This window comes from Nematolebias whitei, chromosome 11 (genome assembly GCF_014905685.2).
Source record: "Nematolebias whitei isolate Nwh7 chromosome 11, NemWhi1, whole genome shotgun sequence".
Lineage (NCBI taxonomy): Eukaryota > Metazoa > Chordata > Actinopteri > Cyprinodontiformes > Rivulidae > Nematolebias > Nematolebias whitei.
In genome coordinates this window covers 43,167,562-43,180,117 of record NC_056508.1, presented here as the reverse complement: position 1 = coordinate 43,180,117, position 12,556 = coordinate 43,167,562, and the positions used below count along the sequence as shown (strand labels likewise).

At 38.9% G+C, this 12,556-nt stretch overlaps 1 protein-coding gene across 2 annotated transcripts in view; it reads left to right on the top strand.

Moving 5' to 3' along the window:
• Positions 1-12,556, top strand: part of LOC119417176 (solute carrier family 41 member 3) — a 29,895-nt gene that overhangs the window by 559 nt on the left and 16,780 nt on the right. Inside the window, exon 2 of one of the 2 annotated variants that reach the window (XM_037684387.1) lies at positions 1,006-1,361. In XM_037684387.1, coding sequence (XP_037540315.1) covers positions 1,050-1,361 — 312 coding nt within the window. In that variant the 5' untranslated portion in view covers positions 1,006-1,049. Of the gene's footprint in view, positions 1-1,005; positions 1,362-8,568; positions 8,764-12,556 lie in introns of those variants that run through there. The other variant, XM_037684389.1, reaches the window with a different exon arrangement.

The window sequence follows — 12,556 nt, the reverse complement described above, 5'->3', positions numbered from 1 at the left end:
AATAATAATCTAGTTTTATCAATCGGACTGTAATATGTTAATAATAAGCTAGTTTTATGAATCGGATTGTAATATGTGTAATATGTTAATAATAATCTAGTTTTAATCAATCGGACTGTAATATGTTAATAATAATCTAGTTGTATCAATCTGCTCTGTGCATTTACACAAGAAACTTTTGGAGTTAAGCTAATTAAAAATGGCTGTCACAGCGAGCTGACCTCATGAATTAAAACAACGCAGTTTTAAAGTTTTTGATATGAAGTTTGGTGCTGCAGTAGCTGAGACTATCATCCAACATATTTTAAGTGCTATTGCCATTATTTTTGATTGATGTCAACACTGTCTGTCTGTTAGCAAAATATCTCATGAACCACTGGACTGTTCTTATTGAAACTTTCATGAGATTGTCAATGGTTATGTGTCTACAACTTATGAATTTTCTTGAACCAACCCAATGTATGATGGCCGCTGCAGCCAACTGGTATTAGAAAAGTCCAAAATGACCATGATCAGTCAAATGTTCAGATGTTGTGATAAACGTTGATGTGGTAGTATATGAGAGTTGTTAACAACACATAATCCAAGTGCTACTCAGACTTTAGTGCTTAAACTGTTGGGAGTCAAGCACATTTGTCTGTTAGCAAACTATGCCCTGAACCATTGGATAGATTTAACTGAAACGTTCAGGAAGTTATGATTGTATGTGCATCTACAACTGATTATCTTTTGGAGTCAATCCAATTAAAATGGCCACCACAGGTAATTGACAAGGTTTGGGGACTTTACAGTAGAAATGCATGAGGATTATTTTAAATGAAAGATTTTAGTTGTGCAAATGTTAAATGGAAGAGTTCATTTTATGTAAACAAGTCAAAAGATGTAAACATCAACCTAATAGGAGAATTATAAAATGGCAAAGGTGTTTTTTTCTTCTTCTCATTAAAATTTAATAAATTACCAGACCTGATGTTTCCTAAATCTTTTTCTGTCCTTTATCCTCAGATTTAGGTAACACAAGTTGACTGGTTGAAACCACAACAGCCACCATGCCCGGTGAGGATAAAGCACCCCCACAAACCCGCCACCGGAAGAAGAGCAAGAAGTCTCGTCCCAAGGGAAAGAGTCCTGGCGGGAGTCCCAGGTCCCACCTCGGAGACTCTTCAGATGCACAAGATGACTTCTTATTATCACCAGCCCTTCAGCCTTCTGCTAAGAAGGTGGCAGAGAAGAGACCTAAAGTGTCTGTTGCCAAAATGGAGGAGGAGTCATCCGCAGCGATCTGCCTCCAGGTGCTCTTCCCCTACCTGCTGGCTGGGATGGGCATGGTGATGGCCGGCATGGTGCTGGACAATGTCCAGGTGAGTTCACCAACGTTCTCTGGCAGTTTTTCTCTTCACTCTATGCCCATCTTTGTAGCTCAACTTCTGTCTCCTGCACAGGCTTTCAGTTCAACATGAGAAACAGTCACTTTAACACTAAATCAGTTCAGCGTTTTAAAATTAAACTAATCAAAAAATCATTTTAGGAGTTCAGTCACTTATACAAAAAAAAAAAAAAAATGTTTTCCCATGTCAAGAAGCAACAAAAAACAGCCAAAGAAGCAATCTTATCTGAAACTACAGTTTCCATCCATCCATTATTTTTACCTGCTTCTTTTTGGGTCGTGGGGGTCACTGGTGCTCATATCCAGCTATCACTGTGCACGAGGCGAGGGACACCTTGGACAGGTCTCCAATCCATCACAGAGACACAGAGACAAACAACCATTCACACTCGTTCAACGTGCAACACGCAAACTCCACCCAGAAAGGTCCTCGGCTGGGATTCGATCCGGCGACCTTGTCGCTGAGAGGCAAGAGCTCTACCAACTGAGCAACCGTGTCGCTCTCTACAGTTTCTAATAAGCAACAATATTATTTATTATTTTTCGATGTATTGCAAATGGACACCACACCAAGATTCTGAACTACTATTTGCCATACAGATGAACCAGATGTATTTTTATCTGCTGGTTGATGCTTTTTGGGGGGTTTAGAGCTTTTTATGTCCCGTTTTACACTGTTGACAAAAAAAAAAATGTTTAAGTTTAAGTATAAAAGTGCTCTAGCATACAGCCAATGACTGCTGTGGAAATAGTCTCGTCTTCTTCTCTAGTGTAGCCAAAACTCACTTTATTATTTGCAGAAACACATCTTTTTAAGTTGTTAATCTGATTTTCGCACCTCGTGGCTTTGATACTGACTTTAGCTCCTCATGGACAAAGAGACAAAATCAGAAATCTTGTTTAAACCGTTCATCTTTATTCATTTCATATTTTAGTATTCTGATTAGGGGTGCGAATTTCTCAGTGTCTGGCGAATCTATCCGATTCCAATTTTTCTCTGCACCCCTAATTCTGATGAACAAAAAGAACAACCGTTTTCTAAACCAACATGAAATTTAGTTTGGTAAATTATTCAGATTGAACCATACGGCGCTGAATCTTCCAGGCAGCATGAAGCACTGATAAAGCAGTAGGGGAGTAAAGTGCAGAGCAGCGTCTTCTGATATACGAGCTGTTCCTTTCCAGGCATCGCTGTAACTTTGTTAATATTTCTGCTTCTACAGTTTCTCTCCACTATGTCTCTGATCCTTCGACACAGAACGGCAAAGCAGAACTAGAAGATTTTTGAAGAAATCACAAGTAAATAGCTAATGCTAAACTACTAAAGTAGCACAGATCGATGTTTTAGCTACATCAAACTCCTGTGATGAAGAGCTGCTCATTCTAGAAACGTTTAGTTGTAATTCCTTTGCTAAACTGAGCTTTATTAGTAAAGCAGATAAACACAAAGTGGTTAGGACACATATTTGACATTAAACATAAGCTTAAAACTCAAATCTCTTATAAATCTCCTTTTATATAATCTTATAAAACATCTTAAAGGCTTGTTTTGTTGACCACTAAAAATTCACAATGGCAAAAACCAATGTAGACATGTTCCTGTTTTTAGTATTTTAGTATTCTACATCGCTTTACAATCTAGCTGTTTTTTGTTTCTTTTTTTATACCATTTTCTTTTATTTGTTCTTCTCAATTTGTATCCTTTCTTTTATGATTGTCTACTGTTGTCATCACTCTTTGGGGTTTTTTTTTTTTTTTGTTCGTTTTTTTCATTCAACCTTTATTTAAACAGATAAATCACATTGATCCTCAAAGACTCATTTACAAGTGAGACCTGTTTGGACAGACAGTTAAAATCAGGTCTCTCTTGTAAATGAGTCCCTGAGGCTCAGTGGGATTAGCCTGTATAAATAAAGGTTGAATGAAATAGGAAGATGTATAAGAAAATACATAAGCAAGTAAGTAAAATTCATTTATCTCTAGTTGCACTTTTTAAACATAAAAATCTGTGTTTCACAAGAAAAAAAAAATTAAAAAAGCAATACCAAACAGCTGAGATCAAATGACCAGTTGTTACTGGATTTGCAGGACTGTTCTACAATAATATGGCATTTTGTCATAATAGCTCCATCTACTTATAGTTCAACCACTGATGTCTTTTTTCTCCACTGATGTTAAAACTGTCACAAGTGATACAAACTTTTTTTGTATCTTATTCACTGTAGTGTAACTAAATCTGATCCCTGTAAAATATTGTACAAAAAGTTCCAAATAAGGCCAACTTTAGTGTCGTTGCATTTAAAATGAAATTGGGATACATATTTCAGAGCTCTAATGTCAGTCTTTGTCTGATTGCTGTAAAAGAGAGATTTTTTTGTGGCAGTAATGGGAGGACACATTTAAATGTCATCTGCATATTGTGTCACCCTCTCATTCTTTACACCAACAGGAGATAGCTTAGACTTTAGGACTGTCATAGTAAATAAATAATTTAGTTTTAGAGTGATTTAAAACATTGGTGTTTAATAACCTGCTGGCCTCAACCAGTTGTAAGAATGTTTTCAGTAAAATAATAACATCTGTGTGGGTTTCTGTGCAGAGGTAATAGGATACGTGCTTTCTTTATATTGATGGTAAATGGACTGCATTTAAATAGCACCTTTCTATCTGATCAAGATACTCAAAGCGCTTTACACTACAATCTGTGCCCTCATTTACCCATTCATACAGCACTCTACTATACCTTTACAAAGACTAATCAGTGCTTTAGATCACATTCATGCATGGGACATACATCAGAGGCAATGAAGGGTTCAGTGTCTTGTCCAGGGACTCTTCGGCATGTGACTGCTGGTGGAATCGAACCCCCAACTCTTGCACTGGAGGACGACTGCTCTAACCTCTCAGCCGCAGCCGCCCCATCGATGTAGCGTTTGCGTTTGTGAGAGGGGTGGGGTTGTGTCTTCATACATTGCTAGGTGTACTTATCATTTGGCCTGCAGCCAGCTGAACTGAAAGAAAATCAGACTCTGCTGTCTGGTTTACAATGTGCTGTATTCTCTGTTTTTCCTTTACTGCCCTACACCAAAATGACTAACTCTGTCACATGCTGCTCATCACGTTTTCATCCGTACTCTAGTGTGTACAGTGTTTGTTACGCTTATGTGCAAATGGATGATGACTAGTAATGAGTTTGGCCGAGGTTGGTCTCCCAAAACGTAGAGGACAAAAAGGACATGCATCAGTCTAAGTGGAAAGCTACTCAGTCTCCATTATGATTGTTACTGCAGCCACTGGTAGTTGCTTATCTTGTCTATAGAGCCACCTTCTGATGTCATACCCATAACTTGTATTTTAAATGAGACATCCCCACATTCCAAAGTAGCATTTTTAGTTTTACAGCCAAGTGGTTTATTTATTTTTCTTTCATCTTATTGTAGTTTTATAAACCTGCACTGTAGCCATAAAAAAACCTGTTGGATTTTAATGGCTGCCTAAACACTAGACTAGATCTGTGGTTTCCAACGCTGATCCTTGAGTAACACTATCCTGCATGTTTTAGTCGTTTTCCTTCTTTGACACACCTGGTTTGAATGAATGGGTGATTAACTCACTGAATCAGGTGTGTTGGAACAGGGATACAACTAAAATACGTAGGATCATGTTCCTCAAGGACAAGGTTGGGAACCACTGTACTAGATCATTATTATTATTATTGTTATTAGACACATAATGTCTGCTAAAAATTATAGTGTTGGTGGTAAAAATAAGTTTAAAGATGCTTGTTGGAATGCCACCTAGAAGTTATTTGTGATTAATGTTGCCAATGATTAAAACAGAAATGTGTTATCTAAGTCTTACAGCAAACCAGGAGTGTTGAGAGAACAAAATGCATGCTCTAGTTGTAAATCAGTAAGTCAAGTAAGTGTTTCTAGAAGACAAGAAGAAAATGAAGTTATTTTGGCACCACAGTTATGATGATAACATGCCATTTTAAATAGGATTTGGTGAGATTTCTTTATGTGGGTTAAGAAGTTAAGTTTACCAGATACTTTGTGTCTCATTTGAACCGTATCATCAAATGAGATGATACGGTTGCAATGAGATGCAATCCACCTTTTTCTTCAGTTGGAAAAGGGTGGATTGCTCTCTTCGGGTCAAGGGTGAGGTTCTGCCTCAAGTGGAGGAGTTCAAGCATCTCTGGGTTTTGTTCACGAGTGAGGGAAGAATGGAGCGTGAGATTGACAGACAGATTGGTGCAGCGTCTGCAGTATTGCAAACTCTGTGCCAGTCCATTGTGGTGAAGAGGGAACTGAGCTGTAAGGCAAAGTTCTGTTTATATGTCGGTCCACGTTCCTACTCTCACCTATGGTCACGAACTCTGGGTAGTGACCGAAAGAATGAGATTGAAAATGCAGGCGGTTGAAATGAGTTTCCTCTGCAGGGTAGCTGGACTCTCCATTAGAAATAAGGTGAGAAGGTCAGTTATCCAGGAGAGACTCGGAGCCAAACTGCTGCTCCTTCACAACAAAAGGAGCCAGTTGAGGTGGTTTGAGCATCTGGTAAGGATGCTTCCTGGGCGTCTCCCTAGGGAGGTGCTTCAGGCATGTCTGACTGGGAGGAGACCCCGGGGATGACACAGGACACGTTGGAGAAACTATGTCTCTGTTGACCTGGGAACATCTTGGAGTCCACCCAGAAGAGCTGGAAGAGGAGACCAGGGCAAGAGTGTGGAAAGAGATGTCTGAGCCTCCCTGCTCAAGCTGCTAACCCCCATGACCCGACTTTGGAACAAGCGAAAGATAACAAATGGTTAGATGGATGGATCAAATGAGATACCTTACAAATGGAAAAATCCATGTTCCAATAATAGTAACTCAAAGAACAACATGTTCCCATGAGTTGTATCCACTCAAATGTTTGATGATAATATGAACTGTTGACTGTTTTCTCTGTAATTTGGAGCCACCCCATTATTGTAACTGTTAGGTACAAACTGCTGTGAGAAGAGGTTTGTTGTCAAGTCAAGGAGACACACAACACAAAACTGATTCTTCTCCCAACAGCTTACTCCAAAGTGGAACAAACCAGTTTTGTTGGTGCTAAGATGGTCTCTTTGGCATGCCCCCTCCTCCGGTGCCGGCCCTCTTCCTCGTCAAGTCAAACTAGTTCAAAACCAACAAAGTCCATGCTCAGTAATCCAGGTATGCAATCCAACAAATGGATGGACTTTGTTGGTTTTGAACCATTTTGACGTGACTGTCGACGAGGAAGAGGGCCGGCACCGGAGGAGGGGGCGTGCCAAAGAGACCATCTTAGCACTAACATAACTGGTTTGTTCCACTTTAGAGTAAGCTGTTTGGGGGAAGAATCAGTTTTGTGTTGTGTGTTTCCTTGACTGATGAAGCCTTCTGGATGGAAGGTGAAACGTTTCAGCACCAAAAAATAGAAACTGTCCAGATGACCTGACTGAAAAATGTTGGATTGTATACCTGGATTATTGAGCATGGACTTTGATGCTACTTTAACATTAAACCTGTTTTAGTCATTTTTAATCACATCAGTGTGAGATTTAATTGCTGTAGCATCCCTCTGAAGTCATCCTGGTTATTCTTTGAAAGTGGATGGATGGTAGTGTATTCATATTGGCTTAAACTGAAAGAAACGTTTTATCTTTGACTTAAACCCAGTAAGTTAGATCATATTTAATGCACTGATTTGCCAAACAAACATTTCTCTGTTATTTTCACAAAAGGTATTACTTTGATATATTATTATTACTGACTCAAATATGTATTTTTTTTACATTGCTGTGATCTGAAATGTCCTTGTGTAGAATCAGTTTTAGTTCTGCTGAGTTATTGAACTGAGGTCAGTATTACAGTGAGTCTGCTTGTTTACTTTAATGGAGTCCCAGAAAATAAGATACATTACAAAAACGTGTAAGCAGGTGGGCAAGAGGAAGAGATGGAAGGAATAGATGAAGAGAAAGAATGAGTCACGACACAGAGAAGGCGATTAGAAAAGGATGGATGAAAGAGGGACCTTCTGACGTAGGAGAGGGGATGTCACATGGTGAGAAAGAGAGAGATTCTGCAAAATATAGCATGAAGGAGATTGTGGATGGGAAGCCAGTCATTTCCCTCGAGTTTGCACGGTGCAGACAGTCCTGCCTCTTTTCCTGCTACGTCACAACAGAGCTGAGGGGAGCAGGACTACCCTGATTCTGACAGGAGGAAAGAAATCCTTCAGGCTCCCTGCTGCCGGCTGCTGCATCTTCTCATTGAATCCCTGGTTCTCTCTTTTTCTTCACCCTGATTTTCATCTTGCCAAAGAAAACAGTAGCCAGGAATGGTAAAGACAAGTGAGCTTCCTGCTGATCTCAACTTTCAAAACCTTTTGGATTGTTCTACATCTTCTTGAGTTGTCTTATCAACACATTGCTGTTGCAGGATACAGCTGGAGTGTCTTTCAGACTGGCTTAGATGGATCAAGACTGCATCCAAAAAAAAAATCTTCTCTCAACTGGAAGGACTGAACATAAACTGAACCAGGAGCAACGAGAGCTCCATCAGACCTCTGACACATATGTGGATCTGTTTTTGAAGGTATTTAGAACTCTTTTTGAGAAAAAGACTGGGACACTGACTTCAGATGTTGTGGACGTGCGCTTGTAAAACACTGTGACCTATAAATGAAGAATGGTGTTAATGAATGTGTTTCTCAGCAGATCTGACACATATCTCATCAATGCTGACTCACTATGTCGCCAAGAATGCCCCAATCCCCTGCTCTACATTTAGCTTTAAAGTTGTTGTTTTTAACTTTAATTCTGCCTGTGGCAAAGAATCAGTAATTGGGAGGAATGGAAATGTGACAAATCTCATCGTCTGAAATCACAGCAGAAGCTAATTTCAGCAGGTTTGTTTATTAATTTCTTGGAAGCCCTTAAGCGTGGAACAGCCTTGTATCCACAAATTAACCAGTTGCTCTTGGCCTACTTTAGATTTAGGACAACACAGACTGGATCCATTTCACCAGTGACCCTGCTTACATCTTAAAATTGGTGAAACAAGACAAGTTTATTTGGACAAACAGGAAACTAACTGTTTGCTCGTGTTTCGCTTGGATTTTGCTGATCATGGGATACTTGTTGAAGATCTGAAGACATCCCATTCAACATGGTAGTGACCCGCCTGGAGCTGGAGCTGCGCTACCAGGGCAAGAAGCTGCGTGGTGTGACGTGGAAGCTGACTCGGTCACAACATGGTTTCCTACCAGAGAGTTCTTGGCTCATTGCGGCTCAGGTCATAGTGCCATACCTGATATCAGGACTTGGATTGGTCTTTGCAGGAATCGTTATGGATCTTATGCAAGTATGCACATTTAAAAAAAGTTTGAGAATGGTTAAAACATGAATAAGAGTGTTCTGATTCATGCTCAATAATCCAGGTAGAAAAATCTAACAAAGTTAAGTCAGATCCTCTGCACGGTTTCTTTTTGTTCAAACGTTTTGTCTTTCATCCCAAAGACGTCATCAATTCGAGGAGCTGCAACAAACTCAGTCTTATAAATGATCACCTTCTCATAATGGGTCCACCAGTTTGACGGTGCTCAGGTGGTTTCTGTAGTCCACCCTCTCCCCCCACCCATGTTTCAACAAAAAGAAACTGTCCAGTGGACCTGACTTAACTTTATAGTAGTTTTTTTTTTTTTTTTTTTTTCAGCAGAGTCCAAACTGTATGTGCTTGAATAGAGGGCAACTAGACTTTCTTGCTTCCTAAAGTTGTAAAGCTCGACCGATATGGAAAATTTTGCTATCACCAATACCAATATTGGGAGGGTGGAGGCTGATGCCAATAACCGATATAATGGCTGAAAATGTTTGAGCTTGTCCTCCCCAAGAATCTAAATCGCTACTTTTAAACTTGTTTTAACACAAAGTCTTGAAACAGTCTTCCTAACGTACATTCACACTTTCTATCCTCCTCTATTCACCATAAAGTTATCAAATGTGTTACAAAAATATAAATTAAACAAACGCTTTTCCCTCTTCATTGTTTAAACAGTCGTGTATGGTGAAAGCCTAATTAGTATTGAATGCAGAGGAGTTTATTTTATTTTTTGCAGAGAAGTAAAGATTTCAGACAAACAATGCATTTCGTTGAGGACAACAAAGATAATGTTACCAACACTGATATATTTTGCCCAGGACATCCTTGTAAAAGAGATTAATAATCTCAATGGATTTCTTCCTGGTAAAATAAAAGTTTTCATTAAAAAAAATAAAGAAATTTTACTGCTATGTTAGATTTATTGTTCTGGATAAAGTTTTACAAGACAATAACTTATGCTAGGTTATCTAAACATTATCTTGCTAACTTGAGAGGCATGTAGTTAATAAGTATGTTGGAAGACTGAAGATAATTTATTATTGCTGATTTATTTTAATTTTACAAATCAGTCAAAATAAACTTACCTATGTTCAGCAAAATACGTTACACAATATTTAGTTGTTTGCTACTTCGGTTGTGCTGTGAAAGTGAAACTTAAGGCCATGACTTGAAAGTAGTCTGCATGCGCCCTCTGCTGGATATATTGTACAATTACGGCTGTTTCCCAGCATTTTAGTGGTTAAATTAGAAATGTTTATATAGGCACGTATTGGGAAAATAATCAGAGACCGATATGTCTCCAGCATCTATATCGGCCTTACCGATATACCGGTCAGGCTCTAGATAGTACATTTTTATTATTTGATGAAGAGAGTCAATTTTGGGTTGTTTTTCAAAATCCTAAGTTCATCTAAGGTAGGTCTAAATTAAACGAAAGTCATAATTGCTCAAAATAATAACCGCTGTAACACTTCAGATTGTAGGACTCAACACATCTTAAAGTAAGGTTAGAAAACTGTTTTATTATGGCAAACCAAGAAATTGAAATTGATCTTGTGAATGAAAGTTGGACTTGAGAACACTACGTACTTCCCACTTGCTACTCAAATGACACATTGCTATACTTTACCGTTTGCTTTACACTGAGTAACATGCAACTGTGTTTGGTTTCAGAGTCAGTCTACTTTAGATATTGTTTTGAAGTACTTGACCATTTTCTTAAATGGCAAAACTTTTGACTTTAGGGATTAACTCAAGACAAATTGGAGTCGGAAGGATACACCATATCAATATTTGTTTTTAGTAATTTTAAATGAAACCCATTTATATTTTTAATTTCTAATTGCTAAAAATATTTTTATTTGCTTTTTGGTTATGAGGTTCTTCAAATCTTAGGCGTCTAGAGGAAAATAAAAAAAATAACCCAAACCAGCAAAGGCTTGGGACTCAAGAAATTAAAGCAGTTCACATCCAAGAAGATAATTAGATTTTTTTAATAAACCCAGGATATCCGTTAGCCATCTACCTTTTTTCCACTTGGGTGGCTTTCTGTCCACCAGTGAAGCAGTCTTCTTTTAAAGACTAGCAAAAATGGATGTTGTTGACAGAAGAAAAGAAACATTTCTTAAAACTGGACAGATAATCAGATAGATGAATGTCTAGACTACTGTAAGCACAGATGAATGGATAAGAAGATGCATAACCGTAAACATAACAGATTACCTTTTTCCAAATGGATCTTTATGAAACATCCACCTTTCTGACCTTCCCAAATCACATTTTGATGTGGGAGAGCAGTGGACAGTTAAATTAACAAGAGCTTTGCAGGTGAGCAAGAAAGAAAGATGACAGAGTTGAGGTAATGTGAAGTCATATGCTAGTAAAAATAAAAAAGAAGACAAAATAACTAAAGCCTAATGTAGATGTCATTTAAAAACAAAAAATATATCTGATTACATTTATATTTGCGTTTTGTGCTGACATTAGGTAAAACACCGTAAACCTTGTTGTTCCCTTTTAAAGATTTTAAATTAAAACCATTTGGTGCATTCTAATCTGTAGACGTAGAAGTGGGCCATGTCCCAAGTCTCTCTGTATGAGCGCCATCAGACCCTCCGGTCCAGAACCTGAGCAGAATATTTAAAACACAAATGCATCCTCTTCTTCTTTTTTTTTATTCTTTCGGCTTTTCCCTCTTCAGGGGTCGCCACAGCGAGTCCTCCTCCTCCATCTCACTCTGTCCTCTGCATCCTCCGTCCTCACTCCAACCACCTCCATGTCCTCTCTACCTGCATCCATATATCTTCTCTTTGTCATTTTCCTGGCAGATGCATTTCTAACATCCTACCAATATCAGAATCAGAATAAACTTTATTGGCATTGCACTGAGATACAACGCAAACATGTACGTACAGTCGTCCGAAAGATGTGCGGAATGCACGAAGCTGCAACTATACAAAGCACGGCCTTCTTATTCTTATTCAGAATAATATTTTGCTTAGATGAGAAAAGGGAAGAAAACATGACGAGAGACGGTATTAAAAAAAAGATCTCTCATGCCGTGTCCTAGACAGGGCACGATTTGAGGCATCAAAAAAACCTACCACAGCAAAGCAACATAAAAAAGACGTTATACATTTACATATAGGCCGGTGAAGACATTGAATTTTTAAGGGAAAGTTTTAGCATAGTCCAGAGGAGTTGAGATAAGTCTGGCGTCAAGGCCACCGTTTGGGTCAGGCAGAACTCATGAATTGTTGTTTCTGCCTTATTAAAGTCTCGCTGGTACGTATTCTTCTGATGGAACTCCAAAACAGCCGAATTGATCCTTTACACCAAAGTCGAGCTCACAGCTTCTCAAAGATTATTTCCCCTTCATGTGTGCTGCTATAGAGTCCGCAGTCCTGATAACAGCCTGCTCCAGCTCCCTGCTGCAGCTCCACAAATTCAGTCTGAGCGTTGTCGAGATTCGACACATCCACACAAATTTATAGACAATCCAGAATTCACTAACCAAACAGCAAAATAACCAGTTGTCATCATGAATCCAATTTGTTTCCGTCGAGGTAAGAGGGTCCTCCTTGTACCCTGACTCCTGTCAGGAGAAGTTGATCAATTTTGTTGAGAGTCCAGCTGATCCTTCGAATTAAGAGGTATGCAGAAAAAAAAGGGGCTTTTTAAGGGTTCACAGGACAAAAGAGTGCAGCTGGGAAGCGGGTGGGAGAGGGGGAGACACGTCTGGTTCCACCGGAGGACAGAGAGAAAAAATTAAATT